Consider the following 18,578-nt stretch of genomic DNA (forward strand, 5'->3'; position numbering starts at 1 on the left):
CGTTCTGTGATATTCATGAACAAAAGCAAGTAATTAATCTTTTGCTGTTGTATTTTTATAGGTTGTTCATCGGTCACGTGTATAAGTTTACTGGAAGGAGCTGTATCACATGGAACACCACGTCACCAACAACAGATTTACCTACGATATTTAGATATGACGGATTGTTTTGCTCTGGATGACGAAGGTTTGGGAATCATCGCCATGCATTGTTCTCAGTTGCAGTTTCTATATTTACGACGCTGTGTGCGCCTCACTGACGAATCCATGCAATATCTAGCCAATTACTGCAGCACTCTGCGTGAACTCAGTGTTTCAGACTGTCGTAAAATCACAGATCTTGGACTAAGAGACCTTTCAAAACTAGGAGAAAATTTACGATATTTAAGTGTCGCTAAATGTGATCGTATGTCAGACGTTGGTGTGCGCTATTTGGCGAAGTTCTGTTCTAAATTACGTTATTTAAACGTTCGCGGGTGTGAAGGGGTTTCTGATGAATCTCTAGAACTACTTTCTGTGAATTGTCCGCGGATGAGGTCGTTGGACGTTGGGAAATGTGATATAACCGACGAAGGCTTATTGGTGCTATCTCAAAACTGTCCGCAGTTGCGTAAATTAAGTTTGAAATCATGTGATCAGATAACGGACAAGGGTGTCGTTCAGTTGTCTTATCATTGTCGGGGACTACAACAATTGAACATTCAGGATTGTAATATTTCTGTGGAGGGTTACAAGTTAGTGAAGCGGTACTGTAGACGTTGTATTATAGAGCACACAAACCCAGCTTTTTATTGAAAGAAATCCACAAGTGTTTATTTCGTTATATTCTGTGTACGTTTACCGAATAACTTATACCAGTAACGTTGAACAATGGGTCTAACGAATAACTTATAATCCCTTACAAGAGTCCCCTGTGGTGTTTTGGATATCCCCCCCCCCCCCAAGATCTGTATTTTTTAAATAATTTATTTATTAAACGCCATACGAACAAAATAGTGCAGGTTACATCAACAGCTTTAAATGTATTTTTAATCAGCGTAATAAGTTCCTTTAATGTTCTTTTATTTCAGTTTAATGTATTTTTCATGCTCTGAGATATTTATGTCTCCACAATTAATTAATTTTATTAAGAATCTCTAACAATAAGTTCGACTACGCCCAGAACAGCCTCGTGGTTACCAGCGAGATTCTGTCAATACTGTAATCACCAAAGGTTGATTTGGGCCATGAACGCGGTTACGGACTGTTCAGAAGAAGAGAATGCCAGTCGTAGTTAGACACCTCTAGGTGAAAGCAAGCGTTGATTCCCTTCGTGAACGGTTGATTCCCTTCATGAACGGCTACGGACTGTCCAGAAGAGGAGACGAATAGAACGCCAGTGGTAACTAGGCACCGTATGGTGCTAGTACCACAAAGTAAAAAAGAAAGCGTTGAATAAAAGCAAAACACTCTATTTGATATAGCTTGAAATGTTTGAAATAATATTTCTGTATATCTAAGAACGGACGAGCGATTGGGATGGTAAAGCAACCCAAATCCAGAAATACTAGTATGCAAAATAAACTCGAAAACATTCCTTTATAGTTTCCGAACAGTGAAGTCGGAACCTTCTGTCTATAGCTATGTTTTGAGTTCTGAATAACGTGTTTAAATTGCCCCTGAGTATTTAAGGTACTGTATTTTTATTATCTCAATCAACGGCCCTGGGGTAATAGTAATGGTAACTGGGGGTTATCGTCGGCATCAACTCTGTTGTAACACTAGGCTGCCCCAATATAACGCGAAATTAAGGGTATAAATATTGTTAAATTATGAACATCGAATCTTACAAACATCCTCCACATTCCTCAAATACGCAGTTTGAAAATTCGAGTTCCTAAATAGCTTTTAATCAAGAATACTGCAAGTACCGGAGCTTAAACTATTAAGAAATTTCTAAATAAATATCCATATTAAACATTTAGTATGATAGAAGCTGATTAATGACAACAACTTATTCTAGCTTATCGCCTCTTTGACAAAGAATTGAATACAAATGAAATGGAGTTTCACGTCCTACTGTTCTGATGAAGACGGAAATTGAGTACATATGTACAAATATATTATTAAATTGTATAAATTTAAATGTATATATTGTTAATAAATACAACATTGTTTTGTAAATATATAAGTTAAATACAGATCATAAACCCCTGTTATAGATATGTTTCTATAGTAATCATGATCAACTGTTACCAATGTTTCCATGGTAAACATGTTAAAAATGCTATATGTGTTTCTATAGTAACCATGTTATAGACATGTTTCTATAACAAATCAAAACCAATAAAAATATAAAGAACTATTTGTACACTGTTTAATGATTTGGGATATAAATGGCGGCACTGAATTTCGACAAATAGAGGATAACACGTGACCGTTACAACAAGTTCCTGATATTTTAACAGGATCATTGTGTGCATGCATATGACTCATTAGCATAGTGGGACAAGTACGAACCCTTTTGGAATCTTGGTACTGACAACATCAACGACGATGCACCAACACCCACATGTTAAATGTATATGTACTATGGATAGATAATCATTTCTTAATGAAGTCATATCCCCTGCAGGGTGGGGGGGGGGGTGTAACGTCGACATAAACTAGGTCATTTCGGGACTAACATGGTCCAATTTTTTATTTCAATAATTCGCTTGTGTCTAGGGGTCTTTAGCAGTGGAAGGAAATCAGAGGACCCTGAGAAAACCCACGAGGTTGGTCAGACGACCCCAGTCCTTGTCACGTACAACCGAGGAATCGAAACCATGCAGTTAACTCAATGACAGAACTTATGATACAGCGCGCACGTGCTAATCATTCGGTTCGGACACCCCCCCCCCCTTTGATACATATGAAGATATTACAGCTTCCCATTATATCGGTGTCAATTTTTTTTTCTTAAAGACAAACAAAAGGTCAGGTAGTTTTATGAACATGCTAAACGAAATGCTTCAAGCGGAATTTTTGAGACAGATTTATAATAATGGCAGCTCCCGTAGCATAAGGTGGAATTGAATTGTGCTGTATCTTTCCAAAAGATATCTAACGGGGTGTGTTTCTGGTAAAATAAGCCATTGTCCAACTAAAACGATCTATTTTGGGGCAATAATAATAATGCAATATATTTCCGGCACTATCCATGAATAAAATTTTGTCAAATATTTAAAACCCTCCAAAACACAGCGGGTCCTGTAGATAAAAATGCTTACTGCATGCGGCAATCGTCTTAGCCCCTGGGAAGATCTGGAGATGAATCCCACACCATTTCGTCCCTTCCCAACTGCTCAATCGACGTCGATTACTCGGAATACGCATAGGAAACGGGCCAAGCAATCCAAAAGTTGTCTGTCAGACGGAGCAATCCAAAAGTTGTTCGTCGCACCAGTAAATCCAAAAGTTGTGTGTCGGATAAAGCATTCCAAACTCTGTCTATCGGACCAAGGAATCCAAAAGTTGTCTGTCGGGACATTCTTGTGGGATATAGAGGTACACCAGACACAAAACTGGCCTATTCCCATTCGTATCTTGTCAAAATATATACATTGTATTTCCAAACAAATGTACGGCGCACGGAGGGTGAACGAATCGTACTACTGCTATAACGAGCACAAAACTCACCGTAGAATCTTCTAGACTTCATTTCTTCGTTGGATATAATAAAAACACTATCATAATAAATAACAACAAACTAAAGTTAGAAAAAGGAGAAGCATTTAATGCCGTTACATATTAAAATACAGAAAGTGGGACGTCTAATAGAATATAGTCAGATAACAAGGCAATAGAGAGACACAACCATAATATATTTGTCATTTACATCGAAATCCATTTAAAATGTGGGTTAAAAGTATACAACCGGGCCCTTATTCACGAAAACTTAACTGAGATAAAATTCAAATTTTAGTAATTTGATTGGATAATATTAGATTGATTTTTGTGCTTAGCCAATCAAAATTGAGGTATCTACTAAAATTTGGATTTTATCTTAAGTTAAAATTTCGTGAATAAGGGCCCAGGTTCTCAGAATCCCATGTTTCTGTACATGGAGATGATAATCATTTAGCGGGAACTGAGGAGAGGAATAAAACACATGACACCATAACATGGATTATTAAACTTCTGTATTTTTCCTTTCAAGATTTATCCATAGTTATTGAATCATTATCATGTTTGACATCCTACTTTTCTGCACCAACTGGGCTGTTGAAGACAGGCATACGCCATACAGTGTACTATGACTGAAATTTTGCCTGGACAGCGGCACTATGGCCTACTCTTATATCGAATTCCAACTGCCAATGGATATTTTCTGTGCATGCCAATGTATACATAGGATCTGGGTTTTCGTCCCATCTGAACGACTAGACAGCTGTCCTTGTCAGACCCTCCATCCTGCACCAATGACCAGGAGAAACCATGTCGGAAAATCCCGATGAACTTTCTCGGCCAATGCAGAGATTGAACACACGACCTCGAAGCTAGCGAGCCAGTGTCTCACCCACTACGTCATCAGGAACGTTGAAACAATAAATACTGAAGTTATAAGTAATCCATATAAAAGTGTCTATTATATTTTTAGCAATCAAACAAGTAAGCTAGACCAAGCAAAAGATTTACCACATACACAAAGTTTTTCAAACTATTTCAGTACAATATTATTCTCACCGTATTTTAAAGTTACAATTTCATATTTTCTAAGAAAGTCAAAATATAATTATTTCTATGTCTTTTGCTCAATATGTTGTCAACTCACTATTATACGATCATAGGTGTCATTCTCACACTTAAAACTCATTTACACCGGAAATAACACAATTACCTCCCTTGTTTTCTATTCTATGATATTTTCGCCAATTTCTCAACCGGCAATAGTGAATTATAGGGTTAATAGGATTATTCTTTAACAAGGTAGGACTGTTTATAGATACCATCTATTTTAAGGCTTTATTTTAATAAATTTTAAAAATATAACGTAAAAATATGAAATTGCAACTTTAAGAATGGTAATGCAACAACACTAAACATATTAATTACAATTTGATTATAATATTAAGGCTTCACTTTAACGCTTATTTTGGTTCTATTGGCTCTGAAGTATTATACATTAAGACAGTGGTTCCAAAACTCGTTCTACTTGCGGATCCCTTTGGGAATTTTAAAAAATCTCTGAGACTACAGCATCGGCATTTACTCTGTACAGTCAGATTTCCAATACAAATCAAAAACATGTCATCTTAATAGTCATTCTTATCAAAACCGTGGACTTTCGACGTGGTACATCAACCCATAACAGATGATTGCCATGCCTATTCAAGTGACCCGAACATCAGTTACTGAAATCCATTGTCCGAATATCAACAATTCATATTGAATTTTTACATGGCTATCTTTTTTCTCGGACCACGTTGACTTCATGGACCCCCAACTACTAAGCTCGGAAACACTGCAATTAGGGTTTCTCTACACGGTCTATACTTAGGTCCATTGAAGACATGTTTTTATCTTGTAATCAAGAGTTTCACTATAACACTGCCCTGGAACACACTGAAGTTATGGTTCGTTTGTTCGTTCCTGGAGTTTTTTACGGCCACTCCCACCAAGGGTGATATCACAGAAAAGTGACACCATGTTACAACGAAATGCCTCATAGTGACCATTAGTGCTAAATGATGAGGCCAGCTCAATTTTTTCGGCATAGGTCACGAGATGTAAACAGGGCTAGCATTAATCCCAACCCCAACCCTAACCCTTGACCTAGTCCCAATGCTTACCCTAACCTACAATCTCGCCAACAATCACATGCCTTAACCGTATTTACATTTCACAGCAACCTTGACAAAAATTGAGCTGGCCTTAAGAAATAGATCTAGCCTTAAAGTGACTTCTCAGCGCATAAAATGGTAGTAAGATATCTGTTCATAAACAGTATATAATTTGATACAAAACACAAGATAAAAATTAAAATAATATTTAGAGTGGATGGACAGAAAAAAATCACAACATTTTATAAATATATTTGACATATACAAAAAAAGTGACAAGTCCTGTGGATAAAACCCACAATTCACATATAATCTATGTAATAATTTAAATCACTAATATTTTAAAATTATTGAAGCATAATACAATATTTAGACATTTATTGCATCCAAATATCAAATAAAATAATGCCAATGATAATCATGAAAACTTGCTTTTCTAATAACTTTGCAAAACAAGAGAGAGAGAGAAATGGGGTTTAACGTCCACTCGACACAAACTAGGTCATTTCGGGACTAACATATGGTTTAATTTTATTTCAATAATTCGCTTGCGCGTAGGGATCTTTAGCAGTGGGAGGAAACCGGAGGACCCAGAGAAAACCCACGATGTTGGACAGGCGACCCTACTCCTTGTCACGTACAACTGGGGATTCGAAACCACGCCAGTTTTGTGTATACCTCAAATGAGATATATATCTGAACAATTGTTACCCTTTTGATTTTTACTAAAACAAGCATTTCTATACACTTCAAAAATGAGAGATTTCTGAACTGTTAACTATTTGATTAAACATACATCATGCAAGAGCTAAATCTGCCTATTGCAGGTCTTTCTTTAGGCCTGAAATGTTATCTAAATTATTAATTAGACATTAATTAACTTATCCAGACCATAATCAACTCTCGCTAGTCTGCGATGTTTATTGGATTAGGTTCCGATTAGCTATTCGACTTCCATTCAAGATTTAATCATGAATAGGATAATCAAGACTATGTTTTTTATCATATCGACTTTAGTAATGATGATCGAGGCTAGGCCGAAAATTCAATCGCTAAAATCTTGGTTCACAATGGAGCAAGTTGACTGAAATTTTCAGCAAATTCCCTTTACATTATCAAGTTTTTAACGGCCAGCTCTTTATCTAATCTTCCATAATGTATCTTTAACTAAAAACAAAACCTTATTTTGTCTGCTCACTTTTAAGTTATTTCTCAAGCAGCCTGATTCACCAAAACTGTTTTAAGGATACTGGCATTTCACTGGTTGAGTCAAAACTATAGTACAAATGAAAAGCATGGGTTATAAAAATAGTTAAGTTATATTGTTTTTTTTTTTTGAATAAAGGTCTTTGAACTAAAAGAAATAACACACCCCAAAAGCTCTAAGATATCTACTGTAAAAATATTATCACTTTAAATATAAACTATGTATGATGAAACGTTCTATTTATAAAAAAAATCTAGACCCTGCATACCACCTAATTAAAATTGAAATCAAAAAATAAAAACTAAGCCCAGCACCAAATGTTGTGAAAGAACATTATATAGGTTGCTTTGATTTGTTACTGAATTTGAATCTCCAAATTTTAACCCTCCGTGAAAGTTTATAAATATTAATTTTTCAGAACTAAACTAATTATCATTCATTATTTATTTTGTCCATAAAGATTTAATTTTTAGTTGTTTAGTGTCTTAATAAATAATTAGCCACTTGATCATGTGAACGATTTTTATTCCAAATTTCCAAACTAAAATATAAGGAACTGAAACCTTTTGAGAAGAACAACCAAATAGTCTTTGTGTCTAAGTTAGATTTTTCCCCAAGAAACAGGAGGCAAACTCTTGATAGGTATTCCTGAACAGCAAAAAATCAATTTTGAGTGGCCTTATGTCATGTTTTGGAGTATTTCTTTCCATTGTGCTTCTATACCCAATACTAAATTCTACCTAAGATAACAAATTTCATTGAAGTTTGACTTCTGCTAGTCAGCTTATATTAAACATGCATTATGCAAGAGCTAAATCAGCCTATTGCGGGTCTTTCTTTAGGTCTGAAATGTTATATAAACTATTAATTAGACATTAATTAACTTATCCAGATCATAATCAACTCATCTTATGTGTTGGATATTTACTGGATTTGAATCCAATTTCCTGCTCAACGCTCACTGATGATTTAATCCAAAAATGGATAATAGAGACTATGTTTTTAATCGTATAATAATGATGATCGAGGCTAGGCCTAAATTTCAAACACTAATATCGCGGTTCACAATGGATCAATTTGACTGAAATTTTGAGCATATTCCCTTTACATTATCTAGTTTTTAACTATTATAGTTTAACTGCCAGCTCTGTATCTAGTCTTCCATAATGTATCTTTAACATTCAAAAAGAACTGCTAATGATAAATATATCTGACTTCACATTACCTGATCCAGAAAGCTAAATAAATAAAAATATTGTGCACCTTTACATTAGTGAGGTAGAAATGACATTTTACCAAATATCTCATCTGTCAAATAATAAACTGATTTTATGAGCAATAATTAGTTTGGCAACATGTGCAATATACACTGAGCATTAATATGTTAACTAACCATATATTATACATGTGTGTTGGGCCTCATTCAATCTGAACTCATGTCATTGCCAAATTATTTCAGCACCACACACATGTATGAGTTTTCACTTCAAAACTAGCTAACCAGTCAAAACTAGCTAACCAGTCAAAACTAGCTAACCAGTCAAAACTAGCTAACCAGTCAAAAAAACACAAAATTTGTAGCATTAACCCAATTTTTATACACAGATCTGTATTTTAATCCGATTGGTTATTATATGACATTAAATTCATGTTTTATCTGTCCCAAGCCAAGCCGTTGACAATGATTTTTTTTAAAACTAAATTTCATTCAATAAGAATAGAATTGGGAAACCGGCTAGGCCTATATATCCCCCCCCCCCCTCCCTTGCCATTGATAAAGTGTCACAATATATATATATATATACAATCAACTAAATTAATACAAAAAAAATATAAAAAAAAACACACCCTTTGTATAATAACATGGGTAAAAATCCAGATAGGTGTAGATTTCAAAAACTATATTTGTGGTAATAATCAAATAATGACAAACTACTGACTTATCTCCCTTTAATTGACCCTTAATTTACTAGTATCCTTTCAAAAACTATATTTGTGGTAATAATGAAATACCCTGAATTTACTAGTATCCTGGGCCCTGTTTCTCGAAATCTTAACTAAAATCAATCTAATATTATCCAATCATATTACTAAAGTTTGGATTTTATGTTAGTTAAAATTTCATGAAACAGGCCCCTGGTAGGAAATCATTGACAATAATGATTTATTGAGTTTAATTCACTGTAAGATGCAAAAGCCAAGGATGTCATGTGGATTTTTTAAATTATTAAGAGAAAATAATTTGCTTGTCTAAATAACTTTATATTCTGGGGCCTGTTTCACGAAATTTTAACTAAGATAAAATCCAAATTTTAGTAATTTGATTGGATAATATTAGATTGATTTTAGTGCTTTGCCAATCAAAACTGAAGTATGTACTAAAATTTGGATTTTATCTGTAGTTAAGATTTCAAGAAACAGGACCCAGTACAATTGTTAGAAATTTGTTAGTAAGGGGAAATAACTCTTCAGACCATAACAATTATACAACAGCATGAAACCATTTAAATACAGAAAGCTCATTAAAATATAATATTAAAAGTGTTATTATGACTAGTAAGCAGTGATATACTACACTGTAATACTACATTGTAAGTAAAGTATGCCTATATTATATAATACAAAAAGAATACATGTACATACAATCTGATTAAAACACAGACCCTATTTCGTTTCGTTTTTTTGTAGTTCAAAATTTCGTTTTACTTGTCTTCACGACACTAGGATCTGGGAGAGTTGTTATATAACAGGCGTTCTAGTTGATGTGAGGGATTATCCAATGAAACAGTCTGTTATGACGAGTTCTTGGCGTGCTCTGCATAGAACTGTGGGTAAACCAATAGAAACGTCAACGCTGATTGATTAATCAATGTCTGACGTTATAGGGTCAGAAGTTGTTCGTATGACCCCTGATGCGACCTCCCAGTACAATTGGTCAGATCTTCATGTAGTGTAGCCCATCGAAAGTATAAAATAACGAAACGAAACATAGAAATGTATCTTAATCAGATTGATATTGTATATGGCTCAGTCATTCTAAAAGCTTATGACAAATTTCAATATAAGAAATTAAGTTCTGTACTATATGGCATAAAATAAAAATCATTAAACATTAATGATTTAGGCCTAAGGCTCTGTATAATGAACATAAATTTCCATCACAGGTTTTGATCCCTGATAAAAATCAGATTGCTCATTTAAATGTAGAAAGCTATTTGTTTAAATTCTATAAAATTAAAGCTGGGTGTTTGAATGCTTAATGCCATGCTGGGTGTTTGATTGTTCTATTCAAAGCTGGGTGTTGAATGCTCAAAACAAATCTGGGTGTTAGAATACTAACATCAAAGCTGGTTGTTTAAATGCAAACATCAAAGTGGGTTGTTTGAACGCTCAAAACCAAGCTGGGTGTTTGAATGTTCAAATCCAAGTTTGGTGTTTGAATGTTAAAATCAAGTTGGGTGTTTCAATCTTAAAATCAAGTTCCCAGGTGTTTGAATGCTCAAGTCAAAGCTGGATGTTTGAATGCTAAAGTAATTACTTTGTGGAATGGGTTAAGTTTGGAAATTGCTAACAAAAAACTTTAAACGCAAGAGTTATTATAAGCTCACAGAGGGATTATATCCAAATGAAGAGTCCAGGGGAAGAACGATCTAAGTCACATTTTCGTCTTTTCGCATAGAAGGCAAAACAGACTTTTGGACGAGAATGATTGATGCAAACAGAACAATGAGTGGGTTTAGTTACAACTTCAAAATGATGTTTAGTGCTAATCATAATTACCAGTACAACAATTGACTTCCACTTTTCAGCCAAATTAAGGTCAAATAAAGGGTACGATGAACTTATTTGTCCGGGAGGCCATTTCAGAGGGGCCTTGGTTCGATGTGACGCCAATTGTTTTTACCTGAAATTGATTGTTCCACAGAAAGCTTATACAATTTGCTACCAGATGGCACCATTAACTGGGGTTCGTTGAAAAAGTGACTTAGATCGTTCTTCCCCGGGGCTCTTCAAATGATTCTCTGGTCTACTACAACTATCTGAAGCTCATACACAAAAATACACATGGTCTATTTCATTTTGATTGACAACATCATAGTCTCTGGATAACCATGTCCAAAAGCATGTTGTAGTTTGATAGTCTCGTTTATCAGGTAAAAATATATTTTGTTTAAATCTGGGACTACTCATTTTATTTGAGATCTCAAAGTAATTTCATTATTAAATTTGATGTCCAATTTTCTTAAAATAATAGTTGTTAATTTAAATAATTATCTTAAATCAATGTTCTGAATACCTGACAACTCATCCCAAAGACAAGTCATCTCAAGACAACTCATCCCAAGTTAGAAGACAACTCATCCCAAGTTGGAAGACAACTCATCCCAAGATATCAGCTATACTGAAACTCATACATAAAGATAAGGATATGTCATATTCTGACAAATTTCTATCAGACAATGATATGGAAACAATCAGCACGACTCGGGCCAACATTTTCAGTTATATATATGTATGGTTCAAAGAAGGAATTGAAATGTATACACTATGATAAGTATACAGAGGGCCCAAAACTTAAAACAACTTAAAATTTAAAACAACAATATCAATTTTATTAAAACAATAATATCAATTTTAAGATAACACATTTTTATAACAAAATCAGAATGATCTGAGTGGTCTTCAAAGAAAGCAATTGCATTAAAACAAATATAACTAGCACTTATATTTGTTCGGATGAGTTGTCTTATATCTTGACCCATGTTTTAAAGTTGGGATGGGTTGTCTTATATTGGGATGAGTTGTCTTAGGATGAGTTGTCTGTATACCAATGTGGCTATAAGTCTCTATGTACCAATTTGGCATAATTGGTGTATTAATGGCACAAATGAATATTTGTTTGGCTACAGATTGGAAGTACTTACGTTATCAAAGGTTGGAGATTATGTTTACCATATTTTACGGGATATAAATTGATGTGGAGTATAAGTCGAATCGGCATATTTTACTGTTTTTCCAACCTCCATCCATAAGTCGAAGCGGTATATAAGACGGATGTTTTTCAACTCTACGGTATCAATCTATTATTGAAATTCATGACTGTATACTGTGCCGGTGTATGCCAAGATAAATTGGCCCATAATATTAAATAGGCCTAAAAATAAAAAATCAGGTGTAATTTAAAGTATTTTTGTTTTAGACGATAGTGTGTGCGGCATTGTGGAGAGATGGTAACTGACATTTTTTTTTTTACCTTCATCCGTACAGAAGTCGAAGCGGGGCATAAGACGAAGGCCGAACTTCTGCGAAAAAGAGTATCGACTTATACTCCGAAAAATATGGTAACAATAATGTCAACAACAGCCAAACAGTTTGTAAGAAGAACAAAACGATCATTTATAAGGAACACAATCATATGGTGTAACATTTCTATAAGAGAACACTTGTCGAAACATCGTTTATTATAAACCAGTGATCGTATTCCATATAAATAGTCCTTCTGTTAAAGTGACCAATCTATACAAGCCACTCCAATAAATATTATACATTTACAGATTTTTCAACGAGTCTTATTCCACGTTAGAGCGTATAAAAATGTGCTGAGTCGCATATTTTATTATCGATTTTAGAGATAGTCGAGTTTAAGTAACAGGATCTTGTAGAGTTAAAACTGATTCATCTAATATCACAACATCATATGGAGCACAGTGGGGTAGATCAGTCTTTAAGCACAACCAACCATAAAATCCTTTCTCAAAATCTAAAACTTCTCTCAACCACGATTTGTAACGCCATGAAACTTGAAGTACACATGCGTAAAAAGCCACGCCAAGGGCAGATAACCCAACAGTAAACGGGAATGTTAGTATAAGTAGTGGACAAACGGTTAATTTATGCCATATTGTTCTTTCCTCACTGTAATATAGGTATATGTTATATAACGTAATGGCCCCCATATAAAACGCCATGCAAAGGGACATAATCCATGATATTGGTACAAATATTACAGAAAATAGAACTATATGGACCCCTTGTCTCAAGCCACAACCACATTTTTCACTCTTCTCTTTGTTCGCAAGTCGTTTCAACTCGTGATCTGATAGATCCAGCTGTACGTCCACTGTTTCTCCTGTCTGGTAACCCTGGGTTACAGTTCCAGGCAGAGTAATAAGCTGACCATTCTTAGTTTCTATTGATGATGGTTTCTTGGACAGTGGTTTGGTCAATTCTATCCATTCTTTTTCTTCAGCCATCTTTTCTACATGTATTCACTTTCCATTTTTCAATTCTAAAAGATATAATTCACACAATAAAACAAGGGTAAATAACAGGATTTTTCTAAAATTCTGAACAATGCCATTGGCTCAGAGGACTAAATAAAGCGGTGGACACACTAGCCTAATGATTCGGCCGAATCAATCGGCGTCCACATTTGGCTGGTGTGTCCACTATTATTTGGCCGTCGAATAATTCACCCGAATCAAACATGTTTGGTATATTTGGTCGAATTTTCATTCGGCCGAATTATATTCGCCTGATGTGTCCGCATCGCCGAAACATTCGGACGATTGTAGAATTCATTAGCCAATCACCACTCATCATCCACCCATATTGAGAAGTCACGTGATTGTTTGAACACATAGACGTCACCATGTTTAATCATGTGATGTGAAAGGTGATACAATCGACTGGTGTGTCCACCCATTCGGCCGAAAATATTTGGCGCCGATTGATTCAGCGGAACGATTCAGACAAATGATTCGGCTATGATTGTAGAATTCATTAGCCAATCACCACTCATCATCCACCCATATTGAGAAGTCACGTGATTGTTTGAACACATAGACGCCACCATGTTTAATCATGTGATGTGAAAGGTGATACAATCGACTGGTGTGTCCACCCATTCGGCCGAAAAAATATTTGGCGCCGATTGATTCAGCGGAACGATTCAGACAAATGATTCGGCTAATATGTCCACTGCCAGCTTTTGGCACTGGCTCTCTAAGCCATGTCTTGGTTTTGCTCGCGGTGTTGACTAAGAAAGATGCACTGGATTTTCTGACATGGTATCCCCGTGTCAGTTGTGTACGACAGACGGACTGGCAAGAACAGAGTTTAGGATTGATACAGAATACCAAGGTCTTGTGTAGGCTTAAGTTTGGCGTGCTCCTAAAAGAATAGTTGACAGTTAGAATTTGAAATAATAGCAAACTGCATGGAATAGCCTACAATGTACGGCCATGTTTATTAGCCCTAGTGGTGGAGAAACTGTTTCCTAGACTGAAAGTTCAAAGAAAATGGTGCCATACCATTTAATGTATGCCTTGAAAATTTATAGAAGAATCTTAAACTTCAATCGAAAACTTATACATTGACATGTACATGTAGGTAACCAATGGATGCAGGTCAGTTCATCCCACAACCGTTTCACCCCGGGCTGTTTCATCCCAACCTAATTTTTTATCGGGCTGTTTCATCCCGGGCTGTTTCATCCCCCTTGTTATTATAATAGCAGTCAATTAACTGAGTTGTACTTATTGTTAAATAAACTGTTAAACACTTACTTATTGTTAAATAAACAATAATGTATGGAATGAATAAGTTTTACTCGTCGATTTTTGTTGATTACCGACCGAGATTAGTTCACCGCTGTATATTCGTATTGTTTATTCGTATTGTTTGTTAGTTTATGATGTCTAACATCATTTATCTTCTTTATAAAAAGGTATTTTATAATTACATATTGACAGCTTAATCACTCGCCAAAATACATCATGGGCTCTATACGTATTATTAAATAATCAACTAAATTGCGCAGAAGCTAATGAAACTAAACAATTCCATAGTTATAGTGAAACCAACTATTCATGATAAAATTGCATTGACATATTGTTATTGGTATTAATGTATAAATAAAATATTAAAAATTCATGTAATACCGGTTTTTAAATTTGTGGGATGAAACGACTCGATATAAGTGGGATGAAAGGACCCGTGTAAATTTGGGATGAAACAGCCCGGATGAAACAGCCCGGGGTGAACCGGTAGTGGGATGAAACGACCTGCTCCCGTAACCAATGCAGTTTGATTAAAAAATAAAGGAGAATGAGTTTGTGAGCCTTTTTAACCTCATTCTTTTCAACCCACCCACCCCACCCCCTTTTTTTTTTGACAAATGGGAAAATGGAGTCCATACTTTACCACTATCAGTGATAAGTTGTTTATTTTTTCTACATACATGTAATTGTGGGCTAAGGAGAATTTTGCCCAGACAGTGGCATTTGAGGCTACAATTTATGTAGCATACTTTTCATCAAATTCCAGAAGTCAAAACATGCATTCTTACACATATGAACATGCCAATAACATTAACAGTTCAATAAATCAATGTCTGGCTACTAAATCTTGGAGGTGCTAGCAGTTACACAACTTGAAATTTCAGGGGATATTAAAAGGGTGACTAATCATGACTGCACACCAATTTCAATAGTGCCAACTCAACCGGGATTTATCCTAACCAAATATTTGGAACTTAATATTAACGGGTAGTGACTCACAAGGACAAAGTTTAAGCAGAATACATTTTGCTTTTTTTAGACCAATTGGTTTCCAGTGAGTCAGTACGCTACTAATCCCTGCCAGCCAGTCACCAGAGTGGGAACTCTGGAACTTAGAAGGAAAACTGAACTATGTCAGTCCCTATGTAAGTATGTTACTGACTTAGTGACTGAATGAAGACTGATGATGCTTTCCATTCACTGCTGTTCAGACAGCATTAACATGATAGTAGGCAAATACCGAGGTTAGCAACAGAGAACTTTATTCATATTGCAAACTGCATATTTTCTCTGATAGTTCGATCATAAACAAGGGAAACCATTTTACCTTAGAATGATAGATGTAAGCAACAGAATTCATCTTTTATCGACGTCTTACAGATTGAACAATAGACAAAATGTCAACATGTAGAAATCTAGAATAACCAGACACTATTTTAAGTTCAATTTCTTTTACAATGACTGGATAATCAAGATATTTTAATGATATAAGCGACAAAAAATTGAATAATGTTAATTTCCGGTCGGCTTCTTCGATCGCTTCAACGTTAACGAACGATGAGTCATCCTGCTTGATTTCACCTTTTGACAATAATTCATGAATATTTCAAATGAGAATTGACGAGATAACTGATTACTTAGATAAGTGTTTTGTCTGTAGTGAGAAAATTTACATAAAGTCAATAAACTTATTTGACGTCTTGATTGACAGATATAGGAATTGTTGTAAGGTTAAGTCATCCATAATATGTCACACTCGGCCACACAAATTATTCAGTTAACTCGTCCACACATATTAGTCATTTCGCCAAAATTGTAACGGTCTACTCTTTAACAAAACTATTGGTTGATGGATGGTGATACCGTTGTGGCATTTCTGTGAATATATCACCGTAAACGTCATATAATATAAAACCTTAGAATATAGCCTACTATACCGATGTTATTTTGCTTTATATTGTGTAGGCCTAGTCTTTGATTTTTTTTTTACCGAACACCACACCGCCATTAGGGCAGCTTACTAAACGTTTCATCAGTATAGTGCGCGCTGTATCATAAGGTCTGTCATTGAGTCAACTAGCGTGCTTTCGATTCCCCGGTTGTACGTGACTTAAGGAGTAGGGTCGCCTGTCCAACCTCGTAGGTTTTCTCCGGGTCCTCTGGTTTCCTCCCACTGCTAAAGACCCCTATGCGCAAGCGAATTATTGAAATAAAATTAAACCATATGTTAGTCCCGAAATGACCTAGTTGTGTCGAGTGGACGTTAAACACATCTCTCTCTCTCTCTCTCTCTCTCTCTCTCTCTCTCTCTTTCGCCTAGTCTTTGATTTTGAAATGTAGAGATATATTTTGTTACCGAACACCCCACCGCCATTAGGGCAGCTTACTAAACGTTTCATTAGTATAATAACATCCCACGGTAAAATATATTTTCAAAACTCCAGTAGACACTTGACGCATGAAAAAATGGTTGAATCTTCAGAATTTACACTATTATAAAATACCAGGGTGACGACATAATTCACACATTAAAAACGTCTTTCTTTCTCAAGTTTCTGGGTACATGCACTATATATGAACCTATCGTATCAAGGGGATGGTCCCGGGATTCACGGTGGATGGCTAAATGGTAAGCGCGTACGCGCTGTATCATAGGTATGTCACTGAGTTAACTATCGGTGTTTTGATTCCCCGATTGTACGTGACAAGGAGTAGGGTCGCCTGTCTTACCTCGTGGGCTTTCCCAGGGTCTTCCGATTTCCCCCCACTGCCAAAGACCTCTACACGCACAAGAGAATTATTGAATTAAAATTGAACCATGTTTTAGTCCCGAAATGACCTAGTTTGTGTCGACTGGACGTTAAACTCTCTCTCCCTCTCTCTCTCTCTCTCTCTCTCTCTCTGGCATCACCAAAACTGCGTGGGCCAATGGATGCAACTAATGCACACATCTTGCCAAACCTTCAAAGGCGATGGAATGTTCAATATATTCATTTTGCGTGATCTATACTCAGACAAATTAAAAACTTGACACTCGGGATTTTTGGGACTAGATTTTTAATGTTTGGTTTAAGGCAACTATTTTAGTGTTATGTTGTGCACAGACGACCTTGACATCAACAGAAATCAAGAATACGTCTCGCCGAAAGTCCTTGACATTGATAACGTTCGTGATGTCACAGTACCCCCCAAAATGAAATTCACAGACATGGAGAACAATCGGAATAAAGTGTTTAGTAACGGTTGTGGCCTCCTCTAGCGTCTCGTACAGCCACACAACGTCTTCTCATGGATCTCAGAACATTAGTAAACACTACCCGAGGAAGACGTCGCCACTGCTCAGCAAGAGCATGTTGAAGGTCCTGCAACGTCAGTGGTGGATTCACTTGCTGACGAACACGTCGACCTAGTTCGTACCCGATGTGTTCAATAGGATTAAGGTCGGGGCTAAGCGACGGCCAATCCAGGACTTGGACACCGGAATTTCTTAAAAAATTCTGGGTAGCAATTGCTGTATGGGGTCGAGCATTGTCTTGTTGAAACGTTAGTCCAGGCCCATGTCTCTGCATAAACGGAAGAAGAACAGGTTGCAAAATCTGATCCCTGTACTGGACAGCATTTAAGTTCCCTTGGACAACAACAAGAGGAGAACGTCCATGTGCACAAAAAGAACCCCAAACCATGACGCTGCCGCCACCAAATCGCTCAACTTCTCTGACGCATACTTGAGCGTAACGTTCACCTCGTCTGCGGTACACTCGGACCCTGCCATCGGCAAATCTCAAAGTGAATCGAGATTCATCACTAAAGACAACCGAATTCCACTGTCTTTGAGTAAATCTTATGTGTCTTGTGGCCCATACAAGTCGGTAACGGCGATGAAGAGGTGTCCATATTGGTCCATTATAGGGCCTCCGAGCTCGAAGACCAGCAGCCTGCAAGCGATTTCTAACAGTTTGTGCAGTTACCCTTCCACCAAACATCTCTCTACTTGTGGAGGTTGCA

General features: G+C 36.1%; 2 protein-coding genes across 5 annotated transcripts in view; one reads left to right on the plus strand and one right to left on the minus strand.

Moving 5' to 3' along the window:
- Positions 1 to 2,344, plus strand: part of LOC126820601 (F-box/LRR-repeat protein 7) — a 165,657-nt gene extending 163,313 nt beyond the window's left edge. For all 4 annotated transcript variants that reach the window (XM_050548667.2, XM_050548668.2, XM_050548669.2 and 1 more), the window contains one exon: positions 62 to 2,344. In XM_050548667.2, coding sequence (XP_050404624.2) covers positions 62 to 795 — 734 coding nt within the window. In that variant the 3' untranslated portion in view covers positions 796 to 2,344. The remainder of the gene's footprint in view (positions 1 to 61) is intronic.
- Positions 2,345 to 3,736: 1,392 nt separating this feature from the next.
- Positions 3,737 to 15,992, minus strand: LOC126820627 (transmembrane protein 169). The gene is made up of 2 exons (XM_050548713.2): positions 15,901 to 15,992; positions 3,737 to 13,300 (listed from the first exon to the last, which is right to left on the minus strand). Exon 2 carries the CDS (start codon positions 13,263 to 13,265, stop codon positions 12,654 to 12,656), a length of 612 nt encoding a protein of 203 aa, XP_050404670.1. The 5' UTR covers positions 13,266 to 13,300; positions 15,901 to 15,992; the 3' UTR covers positions 3,737 to 12,653.
- Between the last annotated feature and the right edge of the window lie 2,586 nt (positions 15,993 to 18,578).

The sequence above is a fragment of the Patella vulgata genome, chromosome 5, assembly GCF_932274485.2.
Source record: "Patella vulgata chromosome 5, xgPatVulg1.2, whole genome shotgun sequence".
In the NCBI taxonomy this organism is placed as follows: domain Eukaryota; kingdom Metazoa; phylum Mollusca; class Gastropoda; family Patellidae; genus Patella; species Patella vulgata.

Coding starts and splice junctions, on each gene's coding strand:
- LOC126820627 (XM_050548713.2), bottom strand. CDS start 13,265: ATGGCTGAAGAAAAAGAATGGATAGAATTGACCAAACCACTGTCCAAG.